The 19,392-nt window shown below is 37.9% G+C and overlaps 2 protein-coding genes across 4 annotated transcripts in view; both read right to left on the reverse strand.

Annotated features, from left to right (window-relative positions):
- Positions 1–15,513, reverse strand: part of Rnf168 (ring finger protein 168) — a 30,659-nt gene extending 15,146 nt beyond the window's left edge. The window contains exons 1-3 of one of the 3 annotated variants that reach the window (XM_026394365.2): positions 15,428–15,513; positions 7,473–7,809; positions 263–339 (exon numbers count right to left, since the gene is read on the reverse strand). In XM_026394365.2, coding sequence (XP_026250150.1) covers positions 263–339; positions 7,473–7,773 — 378 coding nt within the window. In that variant the 5' untranslated portion in view covers positions 7,774–7,809; positions 15,428–15,513. Of the gene's footprint in view, positions 1–262; positions 340–7,472; positions 7,810–8,140; positions 8,472–14,905; positions 14,993–15,427 lie in introns of those variants that run through there. The other 2 variants (XM_026394356.2, XM_026394348.2) reach the window with 2 other exon arrangements.
- On the reverse strand, positions 13,353–18,956 carry Smco1 (single-pass membrane protein with coiled-coil domains 1). Its single transcript, XM_026394379.2, has 3 exons — positions 18,778–18,956; positions 15,428–15,577; positions 13,353–14,999 (listed from the first exon to the last, which is right to left on the reverse strand). The coding sequence occupies exons 1-3, from the start codon at positions 18,825–18,827 to the stop codon at positions 14,555–14,557; spliced, it is 645 nt and encodes a 214-aa protein (XP_026250164.1). The 5' UTR covers positions 18,828–18,956; the 3' UTR covers positions 13,353–14,554.
- Positions 18,957–19,392: the final 436 nt, after the last annotated feature.

A 19,392-nucleotide genomic window follows, 5' to 3' on the forward strand; every position in this document is an offset into this window, starting at 1 on the left:
GGTCCTGGGTTCCATTCCCAGCACTACAAAAAAAAAAAAAAAAAAAGAAAGAAAGAAAAAGTACTTTGAATTTTCTTTTCAGTTTTTGCTGTACTGGGGAGAGAACCCAGGGTCTTGCACATACTAGGCAAACTCTCTACCACTGAGCCACAACTCCAGCCCTATACTAATTATTTAAGCAAATAAAATTATATGTAAAATCTGAGACTGAAAACACAGCAGAGAAAATTTTCAAAAAAAAGATGACTTATTTAGCACCTACCTTGCTTATCTCTTCTTCATATTCTCTTCTTAATTCCCCAGGTTCACTTAACAGACGAATGGGCTGGTAGTCATCAACTAGTCACATCAAAAAGAAAATAATATTATAGGCAAATAGAACTTTATGGCTAATTTTGGCCTTCCACTAAACTGTATTAGTTTAAATATATAAAATTAAGATAAAATGTATCATAAGTAGCTCCAGCAATAATATCTTCTTTTGGGATTCCATTTTAAAATGCCAGAAACTTTTTGGTTCCAAATAGTATGTGAATATATAATCCTTAATTCTTCCTCTAGATACCATTACAATAACAGTAAAGGCATTTAAAAAATATATATGTAACCCCACAACATTAATGAGATTAGGGAAGGGGGTGTCTAGTCAGTAAACAAATTTTAACCAAGTTCAAGAAAATGGGAAGCCAATGAAGAGATGAATAATGGAATCCTTGGAATGAAAGGCTATAGTTGAGGTCAAAGAGAATCTACCCCATATCTGCCCAGAAAGTGGCTGAGGCCCAGAAATATAAGGCACAAAGGAATCCAGAGTGACAAAGTATGGGACTGAGGACAGAAGATTTCAAAGTTTATAAATTCAGAAATCAGAATACTTTACTTTAACCCAGAGAAAAACCTTTTGCGACCTGGCAGCTACAGCTGGCTAAGTACAATGGCCAGTTTCCATCTTCAAGACCCCAATGTCTGCCAGTCACCAGTCCCTTCTATATACATGGAGCTTTATTCTAGGATCTCATTTTAAAATATGAAACCCAAACCAAGGATCACCGGACATGAGAAATAAATCTGTAGGATTAAAGAGGAATACTAAGCTATATAAAAGGGGGAGGGGGAGGCAGAAACCACCTTGGAATAACAAACAACAAACAATTCAGGAATAGAAAATATAAACTAAATGTATATATGTATGTGTATCCCCTCAGCAGGGCTGATAAGAATTTTATTCCATAAAAGGAGAATAAGATACTATAAAAAGGGAACATCCATAAAAAGCTATTCCTGCCAGGCATGGTGGCACATGCCTGTAATTCCAATGGCTCTGGAGGCTAAGGCAGGAGGATCCCAAGTTCAAAGCCAACCTCAGCAATGGAGAGGCACTCAGCAACTCAGTGAGACTCTGTCTCTAAATAAATACAAAATAGGGCTGGGGATGTGACTCAGTGGTTGAGTGACCCAGAGTTGTATCCCTAGTACCAAAAAAAAAAAAAAAAAAAAAAGGTATTCCTTATAGAGGCAACTTACTTATAGAGACAGTCACCATTCAACTCCAGTGGACTACTGTCATCAGTAAAGTCAAGCACACTGCTGTCATATTTTTCTGCTTTCCCAAGAAAATCTAGAAATCCAGGTTTTCATATGAAATCTTCCAGTTAATTAATTAATGTACCAGGGATTAAACTCAGGGGCACTCAATCACTGAGCCACGTCCCCTGCACTATTTGGTATTTTATTTGAGAAAGGGTCTCACTGAGTTGCTTAGCACCTCACTGTTGATGAAGCTGGCTTTGAACTCTCAATCCTGCCTCAGCCTCCAGAGCAGCTGGGATCACAGGCATTCGCCATGGTGCCTGGCAAAATCTTCCAATTTAAATACTGGTGCCACATGGGTCACAAAAAAACATGACTGCAGGCTTCATATGATCAAATAGGCCAGAAGTTTGCAAATTAGTAGAGAAATGTAAAACAGTGATATAACTCCATAATAAACTGAGATGAGGTATGCTAAATTCTCATTTATTTTAACCATTGAGGAAAATCCATGAGACAACAAAGGAATACATGGGAGATACAAGTTTAAGTCTCCTTAAAACAGGAAGGGCTAGAAACTAAGCCTAGGTAAATAAGAGTAACAACACTTCTATTACAGTACTTCTAATAAAGGGGAATGGGATATATTCAAAGAGGTAGTTCTTTATCAGCTGTTATAAATTAGGGGTTGGCAGTTTTTTTCTGGAAAGGACAGTACAATAAATATTTTGTCTTGTGGGCCATATGGTCTGTCACTCAATTCTACCATTATAGTTCAAAAGCCCCTATAGTCATAGATAAATGAACATAGAGCATGCATTTGAATAACACTTCATTAGGAAAAAAGGTGAGCCAGACATGGTGGTGCTTGCCTGTAGTTCCAGTGACCTGTGAAGCTGAGGCAGGAGAGTCACAAGTTCAAAGCTAGCCTCAGCAACTTAACAAGATTCTGTCTCAAAAATAAAAAATAAAAGGGCTGGGGATGTGGCTCAAGCGGTACCGCGCTCGCCTGGCATGCGTGCGGCCTGGGTTCGATCCTCAGCACCACATACAAACAAAGATGTCGTGTCCGCCAAAAACTAAAAAAAATAAATATTAAAAATTCTCTCTTTAAAAAAAAAATAAATATTTAACTAAGTAGTTAAATGTCCCTGGGTTCAATCCACTGTCTAAAAAGAAAAAAAAAAAAATCAAAGTCAAGTCTGAAAAAAAAAAAAAACCTACAAAAATAAAGAAAGTCAAGTCTGGCATGTGGACCATAGTTGAATAGCCCCAGCTGAGACTATCCCTAACTATTAAAGTTCTCAAGTAAAATTCTACTCTGTAGGGCTAGGGAGGATAGAATTTTAAATGATTATAAATACTTGGGAAAAAAAAATTCACTTGAAACCAAGTATGTTGCCCAGGTTTGTAATTCCCACTACTGAAGCTAAAGCAGAAGGATCACAAGTTTGAGGTCCTAAGTAACTTAGTGAGACTGTCTCAAAAAACAAAAAGGGGTTGGGATGTGACTCAGTGGTTTAGCATCCCTGGGTTCAATGACTGCCTCCCCACCAAATTATATGAAAATACAAAGAACCTAGAATACCTGATAAAAAAAAAAAAACAAAGTTGGAGAACTATTATACATTCATTCAAAACATTCTATACTGCAAAGTATAGGAATCAAGACAATGTAACATCAATATCAAATCAACCAATAAATAAATTGTACAGAAAAAAATCTACGTTTTTTAGAAAAAAAATCTTCTCAATAAATGTATAAGAAATGATGAATATCTACAATGAGAAATGTTATCTCAATCCTGATCTCACAGAATATTCAAAAATTAACTTAAAATGGATCACAGACTTAAGCATAAAAGCTAAAAATTACAAAGCTTTTAGGGGGAAAAAAAAACCAGGAATATCTTTGCCTCAGGCAAAGTCACAAAAAGTAATAATCATAAAAAGAAAAGTTATGAATCAGACTTCATGAAAATTATAAGTCTCAGCTTATGAAAAGACATAATTAAGAAAATGAATAAGCCAGGTATAGTGGTACATACCTATAATTCCAGCTACTTGGCAGGATGAGGCAGGAGGATCTCAAGTCTGAGGCCTGGGGGACTTAGGGAGATCTTGATTCAATATAAAAATTTAAAAGGGCTGGGGGTATAGCTCTTTGTTAGAATGTATGAGGCGTGTGAGGCCTTGGGTAGGCCCAGTAGAGGGGGGGAAAAAAGTAAAAAAACAGAAATAAAAAACAAGAGCCTAAAGGAAAAAGCAAGAAAATGAATACAATTGCCAATAAGCCCATGAAAAAGGACTCAACATCATTTGGGGAATGATGAAAATACAAATTAAAAACTATAATGAGGGCTGGAATTATAGCTCAATGGTAAAGCACATGTGTAACGTGTGATGCCATAAATAAATAAAATAAATGTAAAAACAACAATTAAAAAAACTATAATGAGATGCTACTAAGAACTACTAGAATGGTTAAAATTAAAAAAAAAAAAAGAACTATATCAAAGGTCAGTGAAGATGTACAAAAACCAGAACATGGAGATGTTTATTAGGATTATAATGATGACATTTTAACAAAAGATATGATAGTTTCTTTAAAGAACAAATAAGTGCCTGTTCTATGACTAAGCAATTCTACTCCTAAGTACTTATGCAAGAAAATGAGGATATATAATAACAAAAAAACTTGTATGAAATCTTCTCAGCAACTTTACTAATAATAATTAAGTCAGGTGTGGCAGCACACACCTATAATTCCAGCAACTGGGGAGGTTGAGGCAGGAGAACAGCAAATTCAAAGCCAGACTCAGCAAGTTAGTGAGATCCTGTCTCAAAAATAAAAAGGGCTGGGGATGTGGTTCAGAGATTAAATGTCCACAGTACCAAAAAAGCAAAAAACAAAAACTGGAAACTTTGTACATCACTAATGGGAATATTAAACAATATAGCCACTGTTGAAAACAGTTTGGCAGATCCAGCAATTCCACACTTAGATATATGGTCGGCCTGCTGTAGTCACTGGCTCTGCATTTGTGGATTCAATCAATTCCAGATTTAAAATATTCAGGAAAAAAACTTGTCTGTATTAAACATGTATGAACTTCTTTTTTCTCATCCTTCTCTTAAACAATACAGTATAACAACTATTTACATAGCATTTGGTATTATAAGTAATCCAGAATTGGTTTAAAGTATATGGGAGGACTGGCTCAGTTGGTAGAGTGCTTGCCTACCATGTACAAAGCCCTGGGTTCAATGCCGAGCACCACAAAAACAAATCAAATAAAGTATATAGGGGGCACTGGGTTGGAGCGAGGCCCTGGACTCAATCCTTAGCACCATATAAAAATAAATGAAATAAAGGTATTGTGTCCAACTACAACTAAAAAATAAATATTTAAAAACTAAAGTATATGAGAGGATGTGCACGATTATAGGAAAAATAGCACACCATTTTATATTTAAAAAAAATTGAGCATCAATAGGTTTTGGTATCTGTGGGAGAAGAAAACCAATCTTCTGATATCAACAGATGACTATATACACAAAAGAATAAAAACAAGTATTCAAAGAATTACTTGTATATGAATATTCATATCAGCATTATTCATATAATCAAAAGATGTTGGGAGGGAAAGGGAGAGAGAAGGGAAATTGCATGGAAATGGAAGGAGACCCTCAGGGTTATACAAAATTACATATAAGAGGAAGTGAGGGGAAAGGGAAAAATAATACAAGGGGGAGAAAGGAATTAAAGTAGAGGGGGTAGAGAGAGAGGGGAGGGGAGGGGAGGGGAGGGGAGGGGAGGGGAGGGGGGATAGTAAAGGATAGGAGAGGCAGCAGAATACAACAGACACTAGTATGGCAATATGTAAATCAATGGAAGTGTAACTGATGTGATTCTGCAATCTGTGTACGGGGTAAAAATGGGAGTTCATAACCCACTTGAATCAAACTGTGAAATATGATATATCAAGAACTATGTAATGTTTTGAACAACCAACAATAAAAAAAAAAAGAAATATCACTGCTAAAAAAAAAAAAGATGTATCACATAGATATATAATGTAATACAAGATATCCATGGAAGGCCCTCAAATGAAGTACATGCTACAAAGTACAAGAACCTCAGAAACTGGGTGAAACAAGCCAGACATTGTATGAGGTTATCACAAACCTGAGAGCAGGGTAAACTGGGGGAATTCATTGCTTAATCGTTAGTTTATGGGGGTAATGAAAAAATTGAAGAGCCTGGGTTGTAGTTCAGTGGTGGAGCACATGCCTAGCACATGTGAGGCACTTGGGTTCAATCCTCAGTACCACATAAAAATAAATAAATAAAATAAAGGTATTGTGTTCATCTACAACAAAAAAAAGTTTGGAAGCAGTGGTGATAACTACCTTGTGAACATAATTAATTGCCATTAAATTGTACATTTAAAAATAGTTAAAATGGGCAATGGGGCTGGGGTTGTAGCTTAGTTGTAGAGCTTGCCTGGCATGTGTGAGGTACTGGGTTCAATTCTCAGCACCACATATAAATAAATAAATAAATGGGCTATGGGGATAGCTCAGTATTACAGTTCCTGCTTAGCATGCACAAGGTCCTCAGCACAAAAAAATAAAAGGTTAAAAATTTTTATGTTATATGTTTTTCACTATATATCAAAACCCATTTAAATTGAATGCTTTAGCTGGGCACAGTGAAGCAGGCCTATAATCCCAGCTACTTGGAAGACTGAGACAAGAAGATCTCACAAATTCAAGGCCAGTCTCAGCAACTTAGCAAGGCCTTAAGCAAGCCTGTCTCAAAATAAAAAGGGCTGGGAATGTTGATCATTGGTTAAGTGCCTCCTGGTTCAAGTTCAATACCTAGTACAAAAAAAAAAAAAAAAAAAAAAAGTTGAACACTTTAAATGGATGAATTGTATGTATTTCAATAAAGTAGTTTTTTAAAGATAACTATTGCTTAAAAATGTTTAAAAGGGCAAATTTTGTTAATTTTTTTTTACCATAAATAAATAAATGGCAGGTATACCAGAGCACAGGCACCATATTCAAAGCCTAGACAGAAAACACTGAAATGAATGATTTATTGCTCACACGTAGAAGATGCTAGAGTCAAGTGTTTGGTTTGGGGCTCTTTAAGTCCACAGTATGGAGGGTTTTGATTTAAAATGACTGAACTAGATGGGACTAGTAATAGAAAGCTATTTTAGGTGTGCTGTATGCTTTAGAGAACCGAATACAGATACAATGAATGGAAATGTACAGATTGCTAACAGAGAAAGTAAAAGTATAAGAAACATTAACATAGAAATCAGTCGTTCCTCCTGTGGTTGTTGTATACTACAACCTTTGCTTATCTGTGTATATATGTATGTGCGTGTACACATACATTATGTGTGTATATATGCGATTTTCTTTCTTTCATTTTTAACACAAACAGCAATGGAACACAGAGCTTGGGCATTTTAAAAATGGACAAAATCTTGCTCTTGACTTTAATCAACATTTTGCTCTTGACTTTAATCAACATTTGGGTGCCCACAAAATCAAAACCTTCAAGAACAACTTAGGCAAATACTAGACAGATTTTTTTTTTCTCTGTTCTCTTTTAAAATGGAAAAATGGTGACTCAGTTTTTTGCTGTTGGGTTTTTTTTGGGGGGAGGGGAGTGCCGGGGATTGGACTCAGGAGCATTTGAACACTGAGCCACATCCCCAGCCCTATTTTGTATTTTATTTAAAGACAGGGTCTCACTGTGTTGCTTAAACCTCACTTTTGCTGAGGCGGGATTTGAACTCACCATCCTCCTGCCTCAGCCTTCCGAGCCGCTGGGACTCAGGCGTCCGCCACCCCGCCCCGGCATGACTCAGTTTTTAAAAGATTTTGGATTAGCCAATTAACATGCTCGGTTTTTTACTCACCAATTTCCTCCGATCCTTGCCCAGAGAGTCTAAGCTTGCACTCCTTTGGATAGTGTTTTTGAATCGTTTCCCATAGTTCCATATTGATGAGAGAATTTTTACGGGTATGATACCGAGTCCACGAAGAGACCCGGCGGCGACAGAAGGGACAGCACAAATTTGCCTTTTCGACAGTCGACTGGAAGCACGGATTACAGAGCGTGTGGTTACATGGAAGGGTTACGGGCTCGATTAGGATTTCCACACAGATCTGGCACTGGCATTCCGACAAGGAAGGGATGGCGTCCTTGGGTAGAGCCATTTTAATATGCTAATGAGGCCTACTCAACATCAACACCTGAAAGAAAAAGAAGCGTCTTTTCAGCGAACCACAGAGAAAGCAAATAAACAGTAATGTGTTTAATACTATGTCCTGCAGCGAACCACCATTCGACAGTAGGAGCTTCAAACAGGGCTTGAAGCAAAGAGACGCTGTACAGGTCAGGTAACCACCAATAAGACCTTGCAAGGCGGTGACTCTCTTCTTAAGACAAACGTCCAAGAAAACAAATAAAGGTTTTAGTAGGAAGAGCAAGGCTCCTAGGGAGGAGCACCACCGCTGCGGCAGGCAAGACATGGGGCTCCGACGCAGCGGAGAGTCCGCGCCAAGTGCCCCTCCTCCCCCTTACCAGGTCAGGAGGCTGCCGGTGGCTCCGCGGCTGGCTCCGGGGCTGACTCCGGGCCACCGCTGAGAGAATGCCGCTTCCGCCCGGACACCGGGCTCCGATCGCAGGACTTCCGTTTTACCGTTGCTGCGGGTGCTGCCCGCGAGCCACCGCTATCCAGCTTTAGGCGGCCCAGCGCTGTGTCCTATTGCCCACGGGCTGACACGCCCCTCACAGCTCTTCTGTCAGCCACAAACCCTATTCGCTGCAGAGCTCCGGAGCAACCAGACAAGAGCTAGTGACGTCACAACTGCCCGCCAAAACGCCCTTTCTATTCCGACAACCGACCTAGGGCAGAGCCTCTAACGTTCCGCTGGGCGGGACTTCCGGGACCTGCGCACACCGCCCAGGCGGTTCCGCCCCCGTCTCTTCCCGGGATCTCAGCTCCTAGGGTCTAGTTGGGTAATTCCTGCCTTTCCTTGAAAGGTGGCCTCAGAGGCTGCAGAAACCTTTTTTTTTTGGTACCAGGGATTGAACCCACGAAGGCTTAACTACTAAGCCACATCACTCCCCTCAGCCCTTTTTTTATGTTTTATTTGAAGACAAAAGAGTCTGGCCGAGTTGCTTAGGGTCTCCCTAAGTTGCTAATGCTGGCAACTTGATCCTCTTGCTTCAGCCTGCCAAATCACTGAGATTACAGGTAGAAAAGGGAAACCTCTAAGACTGGAACAATAATTTTTCTAATTTTTCCCTCAGTAATCTTCAAATTACCTATTTCTATTAAGGTCTTAGTGTCAAAAGAAAATTTCGACAAATTCAGCTTAGAGATCTTAGTTGACTCTTTCCTCTCCCCCAACCACCATCCCCATACCAGGGATTGAACTCCGGCACTTGACCACTGAAGCACATCCCAGCCTATTTTGTTTTATTTAGAGACAGGTTCTCAGTTGTTTAGCGCCTCACCCTTTCTGAGGCTGGCTTTGTTTCAGCCCACCTGAAGGCTGGGATTCCAGGCCTGTGCCACCATGTTGGCTCTTAAATTACCTTTTATTTTCGGTTTTATTATTGGGTTCCCATGAGCTGGGCAAAGATTGGCTTTATAGGGAGAAAAGGGATGAAGAAAGTAGAAACAACAAAAAAAGACTGATGTTGGTTTCAAAATTTCTTTCCTTGTAAAGTTGAAACAGGATTTCCTTACTGGATAAAACTGGCCTATTTGGGGATTTGGCTATCATTTCTCTCTCTCTCTCTCTCTCTCTCTCTCTCTCTCTCTCTCTCTCTCTCTTTCAGTTTTGGTGATAAACCCTGGGCCTTGTACATGCTAGTCCAATACTCTACCACTAAGCTACATTCCCAGTCTCATCTCACCTGATTTATTTTGGAAGGTTAGTTTTGATTATGTGGCCTGGAAATTTGGCATGAGTAAATCCATTTCGGTTTGGTCTGTTAGGCATAGTATAAGAACTCAGTCCAATGGCCTTCTATTTATTAAACATTAGGAAAGCATCCCTAAGAAAGTTGTTACCAGAGGTTCACTTATCCGAGAAGTTTATGGTCAAAGTAACTGTAGACCTGAGACAACTTGACAGGCACTTATACTTCCTTCTATAGACCAGCCCCTTTAAGTCTGCTGCCTAGAGATAGATTGTTTTAGGATTGCCTTCCTTTCTAAAACCTTGAAGACTGCAAGCTTTGAAAAACCAGCCTGAATCTCAGAGCAAAGCCTGTCCAAGGAAGGGACATGGCCTTTGTCATTGGAAAGACCCACAGAGCACTCCTAGGCACATTTCCACCCTGCTAAATTGTTTATCTACAAATAACAGGAGAGATCTGCTGGGCCAGGTGTCCTTGATTCAGGCTAGGTGGGGATCCATAGCAATCCCCTAGCAGCCACCAATCAGCATGAGACAGGGAAATACCTGGATGCCAGTTTATGGTGTTGGGAAACCATGTAGTTCAGCACGAACACCCCTCTTGGCTTAAACCAATCAGTTCAAATGAATCCCCCTCTTGTACTAACCAATCACCCCTACCCAACTTGTTCCCGCCAGTGAATGTGCTAATCATGCTTTAGAGTTGTTGTTTGATTTTCCCGTGGTGAGTGATGATTTGCTAAGCGATGCTATGATGTATGTGGGGGTTCCTGCCTTCTCCAAAGAATGTACAAAACCGCTGGAAACCCTGGGCTTGGGGCCTCTCAGGATCACCAGTTGCTGTGTGTGCGCGCACGGAGGACCGAAATAAACACCTCTTTGCTGTTTACATCGATCTTGGTCTCTGGTAGTCTTTTGGGAGTCCTGAATTAGAGCATAACACATTGATTACCTAAGATATTGAGTACATTGTTCAAAATATTGTTCTGTAACCTAAGTCAATCATGATTAAGGTTTTACGTTTTCACCTCAATCACTAGGTGCTAGGTAATGCAACTAGACTACATGACTCCTGACCTATTGTTCACTTCTAACTTTAAAGCATACCTATAATTATTTCATTAACCTTTAACTTTAAAGCATACTTATGATTATTGGTAAGCTTTCTTACTTCTAAACTAAAATCCCAGTAAAACACACTTAAAGTAGTGAAATTCTATTATTTAAAAGCCTACTACTCTGAAGTGTCTCTAAAATATATCTGTTAATTTTACATTATTCTATTTTAATTTCCAAGGTAATTTCCTTTTTTCAAATGACTTATTTAACTGATTTCTTAAAGAACTTCCTTGATTCTTGTTCAAAGCACATCAATTCTTAGGTCTTTGTAATCTTTTAACTAAAGGGCAGGCTCTGCACCTCAACCCATTTGTCATTTATATTAACTATGTGTTTTCCATTTTCATCATAAGTTTCTGTGTAAGGCAAAGGAGGGTCTATTGGTTGGGGAGTGTATTTTTATTAGCCTCTTGTCCTTGGGGGGATACCATAAGCTACATATGGTGGTCCTTGTACTGTTGGTACAGCAATTGTTTTTCTGTAGCTAGGCTATTGTACAGTTTGTGGCTTTAGGATGGGGTTGGGGGGACTAGTTATCCATGGAATAAATATTTGGAATTGTTATAAATAAATAATATGGAATTGTTATCCATGGAATAAATATTTCTTGTTGTTCAGGCTTGAGGAATAACACCATTGTTTGTATCCTGAGAGACTGAAATGCGCCTCATGGCATGTCTCAATTGTATCCTTAGTCTCATTCTGGGAATTTTCCTGCAATCTCAGGCAATACTTACTTTTATTATTGATTGAGTATGCCCTGTTATCCATATCATGAGTATCATCAACAAAACACTTAACATTCCTAATGGTTCCAGATTCCAGATGGTGTGGCCTTGCCTTGCCGAAGCATCCCCCATGCTGTTACCCTGTCAGACAGCAGGTGCAGGAACGCCTTCACCACTCCTGTAATCCCATAGACTTGGGAAGCTGAGGCAGGAGGATTACAAGTTCAAGGCTAACCTTAGCAATTTAATGAGGCCCTAAGGAATTTAGCAAGACCCTGTCTCAAAAAAATAAAAAGGGCTAGAGATATAGCTCAGTGGTAAAATGCTCTGTGGGTTCAATCCTCAATATCAAAAAGAAAAAAAAAAGTGTACACCACTTTATTGTTCCGTTTTCATATAGAGCAAAGCTCTAGAAAGGAGGTTAACAAGAATATAATTTTACATTTTATGCATTTCAGCATTAACTTTGTGGTTCTTTTTTTTTTTTTGTGTGTGTGTGTGTGGTGATAGTGGCATTAGGGATTGAACCCAGGGTCTTGCATGTGCTAAGCATGCACTCTGCCACAGAACTACATACCCAAGCCATTAACTTTTTGAACCACAACTGATTCTACAGAATTGGTTTCAATGAAAAACAAAATGAAACAGAATTTGGCTAGGAAAATGATGGGAAATTCATAAAGAATGTGATCCCCCTCCCCCAGAGTACTTAAAAGCCAGACCTGAGGTTTGGTTTTGTCAAGCAAATAATAAGAGTGTATAAACAAGGTCATAGGAAGAGAAAAGGAAATCACTGTGCATGAAACAGTCTTTAAGTCCATTTGGATTTGCTGAGGGCATTCAGGTTGGGTAAAGGAATGGTTTCCATGGCCTGGGGTTATGGCTCAGCAGTAGAGCGCTCGCCTAGTGTGCGTGAGGCCCTGGGTTCCATCCTCAAAACCACATAAGAATAAATAAATAAAGGTTAGGGCTGGGGTTATAGCCAAGTGGCAGAGTGCTTGCCTACCATGTGTAAGGCACTGGGTTAGAGCCTCAGCACCACATATAAATAAATTAAATAATGGTATTGTGTCCATCTACAACTAAAATTTAAAAAATATAAATAAAGGTTAAAAAAAAAAAAGGAATGGTTTCTAGGTGGAGCCTAAACAAGGAGTTGTGGGTTCTTGGTAGAGAACTTTGGGAACTTGTGGTCCAATAATAGCATAGGACTAAGTGATTTTATAAATAGGAAGCTCATGTGTTAACTGTTACTAGTAATGTTATTTGCTGTTATAAAGAGAGAGTCACATATGAAGAATTCCTGAAGCATACTATTTTACTGTGAAAAGAGAGATGGGAAACAGACTTGGGCATATATTCCAAGGCAGTAGGTTCATCCCATGTGCCAACTGACCAGTTGGCAGTGGATGCCTGGAATATGTGTAAAGTACAATTCCAAGGAATATCTGGCTGAGCAAGACAGCATACTATATAATGGATTAGTGATGTCTATTGTGGGTGGTGAAGGGAGTCATCAGCATGCATGCTATATATTTGCCTTCTTTATACTGAAGCTTCATTCCAGTCAGTTGCTTTAGGTGCCTGTTAATAAAAGGCGAGGTCCAACTTTGTCCAGTTGTGTCAGTCCTTACTTGCTCCATGTTCTGGGTTTTTTTTTAAATATTTTTTTTAGTTGTAGATGGTCACAATACCTTTATTTTATTTATTTATTATTATGTGGTGTTGAGGATCAAACCCGATGTCTCACGTATGTGAGGCAAACACTCACCACTCACTTGCTCCATGTTTTATTCCCAGCACATAGTTGAGACATATTTTTGTATGACATAGAGCCACATCCCCAGCCTTTTTATTTTTTATTTTGAAACAAGGTCTCCATAAATTGCTTAGGGTCTTGCTAAATTGCTGAGGCTGGCCTCAACCTCTGGGTTACTGGAATTACAGGCATGCATCTTCATGCCCATCTTCCTCCTGTGACTTCTGAACAATGAAGAGTTGGCTTCTTTTTTAAAATTTTTTTTATTTTATTTGTTTTGTGGAGTTGGCTTCTAATAGCTGCTAGGAGGGCATGGATAACGCATATTGAAGTGAAGGATATCACTCCCCATGGAGGAACTTTGGGCAATTGAAAACAGTTTAGACTGAGTGAGTACAACAGACAAATTTGCTTTCCTTCTTCCTTCCAAGGCCTGATTTTCCCAAACAGTATGTGGGTACAGAAGGAAAGAGCGATAGATGTACCTGTTGAACAACCTGCTATGTCTCTCATGGCTCATCTTCAAGGTATATTACTTCATATCCTTTTCTACCCTACTTTCTTTCAGCATGCCTCCTCACTCTGACTACCTGAATTTGTACCTTCCAAATAAAGTGTCAGTACTTAATCCTCACCTTGTAAACAGGGTCCACATTTTTAAATATTTCTATTACAACACCTAGCACATGGCATTTGGTATTCAATAACCATTATAAATAAATGATCAGTTAATTCTCTTTTTAGTATAAATAACTATGATACTATACTAGAGAACACATATATGCCAGCATCTCATGATATAGATTTTAGGTGTTTTATTTATTTATTTATTTTTTATTTTTTGAATTTTTTTTTAATATTTATTTTTTAGTTCTCGGCAGACACAACATCTTTGTTGGTATGTGGTGCTGAGGATCAAACCCGGGCCGCACGCATGCCAGGCGAGCGCGCTACCGCTGAGCCACATCTCCAGCCCAGGTGTTTTATTTTTATTCACCTTTTAATAAGTAGTACATTCACATAATTCAAAATTTAAAATGTCCAAAAGGGATTAACAGTGAAATGACTTCCTCATATCTTTGACCTCTAAGGTCTTAATTTCTTTCCTGCAACAACTAATATAATTTCTTATGTATCTCTGCAGAATTTTATGAATCTCTGCAGAATTTTATAGCTAAGCCAATATTATATGTTATATAATATTTTCCACTTAACAATAAATATGTAATTAACAACAACAACAATACATTATGGTGATAACTCCCTATCATTAAACAAAGAGTTTCTTCGTTCTTTTATAGAGCTAAATAGAAAATATTCATTGTATCACTTACATATTCTTTAATACTGCTTTTACTTTTTGCCATAACAATAAATCTGCAGTAAATAAATTACACATACATTTTACTATTTTCAAGATAAATTACTACAAATGACATCAGGATCTCGGGGCAGAAGGTTAGTTTTTGACAGATGATATCAACTCTTTTAGGGGTGACTTTTGCTCTTCAGGAATCCTCTCTGCTTTCCCTTTCTCAATGACCTGAACAGCCCTCAGCAAACCATCCTGCAGAGCCTGGTTCTTTACCATGTTAGTGATCATGAATGTGATATCCCTGATGTACATCTGTCGTACTTTAGCAGCATAATGATCTGCCTTGTGACCATGTGCAATAAAGAAAGTACAAATTGCTGTGATATCTCCTTCTTGCAGCCCACATTCTTCCAGAACAGACTCCCACACAACTCTAATGCGATTGTTCTTAACTTTTCGTCTAAGGACAGAGGCTAAGGTGGGAAGACCTCTTACCAGGTCTGGTAGTTTCTCAAGTACACGTGTGTGCAAGCTGATAAGCACTTCAATGACGTAGCTGTATAAAATATTCAATTCAATTGAAGTGAACCTATGAAAAAACATGGGGAACTTCTTATGCAACAGAACACTATTAACAGACATAAAAATGCATTTGATCATTACAAATCCAGTAGAAGTTATTGTATTTTAGAAAATACTTTAGAACTAGACCCTGCACTAACCTAGATAGCTATGTTCTCAGGCTACACTACTGTATGTTCTTCAGTGACAAGGGAGTTTTATTATCCATCTCTGTGCTAGTGAGACTTTGGCAAGTAACAGGCACTGTGAGGACATGTGTACCACAGGGCCTAGCATATAATACAGGTGCTAAAATTGATTTTTTTTTCAATGAATAAACACAAGAAAATGTAATTTCTTCATAATCCATAGTTGGGACCATACTAAATTCAGTTTTGAAATAACAACTAAAAGCTTTTACCATAAAATTCCTCTGATTTTTCTATCAATACTCACTTCAGTGCCAAAACTGCTGTCCACATTTCATCTTGAGCTGCTTGGCTTGCCAAAGTCTTGCTATGATGTTCAAATTTCTGTGTCAGATTATCTTTGGTATTGTCCAGTTCTTTGAACTGTGCTTCTAAAGCTTGGAGTTTGTGGTCTACTCTATAGGATAAAAGAATCAGAGTTAGTTTAGGTCAGGGGAAAAAACTAAGGTATTTCTTTAACCTAAGGTTCTAATGCATTATGTACAACCACCATGAAATTTGGTGTGTGTGTGCATGTGTGTGTGCTGCTATGTATCAAACCCAGAGCCTTGTGTGAGCTAGGCAAGGAGATATCTACCACAGAGCTTTACCTCCAACTCCTGGGTAAATATTTAAATTTAAAATTATGAACACATGGTACTGGGAAATTAAATTGATCAAATTATTTTATGTACATGTATGAATGTATAAAAGGAAGCCTACTATATGTATAATTATAATGTATCAATAAAAAATGTTAAATAAATAAATAAAATCATGAACAGATGTTTCCATTCGCCATTCCCTCTAGCATTCATATTTGTTCTTTCCTTACTTCACACTTTTTAATTATCTAATTACTTGAATTATATGTCATGTCTTATCTTTATATTTTATACTTTGAGTATTTTATACAAGCATGACTTCAATTCTCACAACCATAAGAATTAAAACAGTCATTTTTACTATTTTATAGATAAAGAAATTGAGTCTTAGAAAGATTGAGATTTAATGTCATGTAACTAGCTAATACTGGGACCACTGTATAATTATATGGCTTTCTCTACCCTATCATGACTGTACAAATCCTTCTGTCCTTCAAGGTTCAAATTTCACCACCTTCTTGTTTTTGATTATTTTTAAAAATATTTTTGTTGGTTGTTGATGGACCTTTATTTTATTAACTTATTTATATATGGTGCTGAGATCAAACCCAGTGCTTTACATCGTGCTGGGCAAGCACTCTACCTTTGAGCCACAACCCCAGCCCCTCCACCACCTTCTTGATTTCCTCTGGACCTGGAGATCTTCTTACCTCCTGCTTCTCTCTTATAGGAATGATCTCCATTACCTATCCCTCTTTACCCCTACTTCATTTTTAGAGTTAGCTTTTCATAAACTAAGTTCTTAGAGGAAGAAAATCAGAGACCATTTCTTAGATATCTTTATGCCTGTCCTCCAATACCTAAAAGAGGTCTTATCTAGAAGTAATAAAATATTTCTATGTTACGTGATTGACATTTGTGATGTGAATGAGAGGCTGACCCTTGTAACACAACATGGGGATCTGAGTAGCTTTGAATAGCCCTGATCACCAGAGGGCACTATGGCAGCAGAATTGTATCTAACTGAACCACACACACACACACACACACAAAAAAAAAAAAAAAAAAAAAAATTGGAGAAACAAAACTCACTTTCCTGAAGCCACCCACTTGTCTTTCCTGAAATAAATGACGCATAAGAATACAAGTTATTTCCCCAGTGACCTGAATACCTTTGTGGTTGCTCTATCCTTGATGATCTTCTTTTGATCCTTAGCTTCTCCTAGGCTAATTCAGCTTCAGGTTCCACCTTGCTCCTAGGCTCTAGACCTGTATTTTCATCTGTTTTGCACATTTCTACCTGGAAATGTCAAACTCAACGGTCCTGAGCTGAATCTACTAACACCCCTTCCATCTTCAGAAATTATTATGGAGGGATTTTCTCACTGCTTCAGATTCTATTAACACAGATAAGATGGAATATGAAATGTGCATTTCATAGGTATACAAACCTGCATAATCTAATAGGGCAACAGTCTCTGTCTACAAGTAAAAAACCATGTCACCTGGCACACTGTTTGTATTAACTTTTAGATCTTTGAGACTATATTGCTATATAGCTCATCTCTAGCTTAAACTCTAGGAATAAATTCTAGCTTGTCAATCTGTATATAAGTTTATAATTGCAGCATTTTTTTAATCCTCCCGCCAAAAAGGCATTCCTGGACCATTCTAAATAATTATTAAACAACATGCAAACCTGAGTGCAGTCTGCTTTTACACTACAATTCCCTAGCTCTGTTAATGACCTTACCAATTTATCCAATTACTTGAACTAAAAATCTCAGAATAATTCTCAACCCTGTTTTCTCTCATCCTCCAATTAATGTCTCTTTAATCTATCCTCTCCTCTGCATCCCAAGATCTAAGCCAGCTCATCCTCTGTAACCAAGAAACTTGCTTCCATGTCCAATCCATCCTCCAGACATAGTTTTTAAAATACAATCTGATTGGGCTGGGGTTGTGGCTCAGTAGTAGAGCACTTGCCTAGCATGTGTGAGGCTCTGGGTTCAATCCTCAGCATCACATAAAAATAAGTAAATAAAGTCATTGTGTTCATCTACAACTAAAGAAAAGTATATATTAAAAAATACAGTCTGATTATGTAACCCAACAGATGATATACCTTTTATGCCACCCTGATTTGCCCAATAACTTTAGATCCCAAATGGCATCTCCTTAGCAGGAAACATGAAGCCCATTCCCCTTTCCTTCATCTTCTGCCTGCCCTCTTACACATTTTAGTCACTAATATGTAATTCCAAACTTATATATGGCTTTCATGTACTGTTTCCTCAGTCTAGATTCCTTCCCACATTTTCATTTCTCATAAACTTCACTCTCATTGCTCAAATGTTCCTATAGAAAGAGTCCTTTTCCTAATGTCAAAGGCAAAATTTAGTTTTCTGCCCTTGTGTTCCATTAACTCTTTAGAAACCACCATTAGCTGTGCTGTATGCTCCTTGAGGGCAGAAACCACATTTTACACTTTTTTTTTTAAACAAAAGCAAAAAGCTTTTATTGAAGGCTGACCAACAAGGAAACATGAGACATGCTCAAGTCTCTCAGTCTGGATTATTGTAAATTTAGCATTTAGTATATATATATATGAATTGAATGGCATTACAGAAGATTTTTACATTTTGGGAGTTGGTACCAGGATTGAACTCTGGGGCATTTGACTACTGAGTCACATCCTCAGCCTTTAAAAAAAAATATTATTTAGAGACAGGGTCTCACTGAGTTGCTTAGCACCTCGCTTTTTGCTGAGGCTGGTTTTGAACTCACAATCTTTCCTCAGCCCCCAAAACTGCTGGGATTACAGGCATGTGCCATTGCACACAGCTTAATTTACATGCTTTTTTTTGAACTTGGAAGACTTAAACCATTTTAACAGAAAATTCTAATTATCATGTCTGTAGTTCTTTTCTTATTTCTACTCTTTATTCTTTGCTTCCCCATCTTCCCAGAATTTCAGACACATGCTTATTGCCCCCGGGGACCCCTTAGCAACCTTTTCATTGCCTCCTTCAAGGATACCAAAGTTGTGGTTTCATTGTTCATCTTCTTAAGGCAAAAATGAAAAGAAACAAAATAAAGCAAAACAAAACCCAAAAGATGTTTGAATCCAGAGTTTTCTGCTTGTTTTTCCACTCAGCAACAGGCAGCAGCAATGTGAGCATTCAATCTAAATTCTGCCTAAAGGTCACTGAGTACAAGAGCTTTTAATAGCTTGTTCCAAATATAGTTTCAAAGAACTGATCTTGTGGACACAGGTGTCCTAGAATGCACTATAACATTTGCCTTTGAAAACTGACCCATAGAGTATCAACATAGACCCACAACCTTATACAATTATAATTACAATTTTAATTATAATTCTCTCTCTCTCTCTCTCTCTCTCTCTCTCTCTATATATATATATATATATATATATATATATATATATATATATATATATATATTCACATAAAATTAAATATATATGCTAGTATTAAATTTGATGGAAATGTTACCCATATTTTAATAGCTTTCCATTTTTATGGAACTTACAAACCAAATAAGTTTTAAAAGTACCCCACATCTTTTATGATGATTATGATTTTTAAAGGTAAAAATCTACCATTAG

This window comes from Urocitellus parryii, chromosome 2 (assembly GCF_045843805.1).
Source record: "Urocitellus parryii isolate mUroPar1 chromosome 2, mUroPar1.hap1, whole genome shotgun sequence".
NCBI classification, from domain to species: Eukaryota; Metazoa; Chordata; class Mammalia; order Rodentia; family Sciuridae; genus Urocitellus; species Urocitellus parryii.

Excerpts from the sequence above, each read along its gene's own strand:
- Smco1 (XM_026394379.2), bottom strand. The coding sequence starts at position 18,827 with ATGAACAATGAAACCACAACTTTGGTATCCTTGAAGGAGGCAATGAAA. Across the intron at positions 15,578-18,777 it reads TTGAAGGAGGCAATGAAAAG|AGTAGACCACAAACTCCAAG; the intron begins GTTGCTAAGGGG and ends TTTATCCTATAG. Across the intron at positions 15,000-15,427 it reads ACAGCAGTTTTGGCACTGAA|GTTCACTTCAATTGAATTGA; the intron begins GTGAGTATTGAT and ends GTTTTTTCATAG.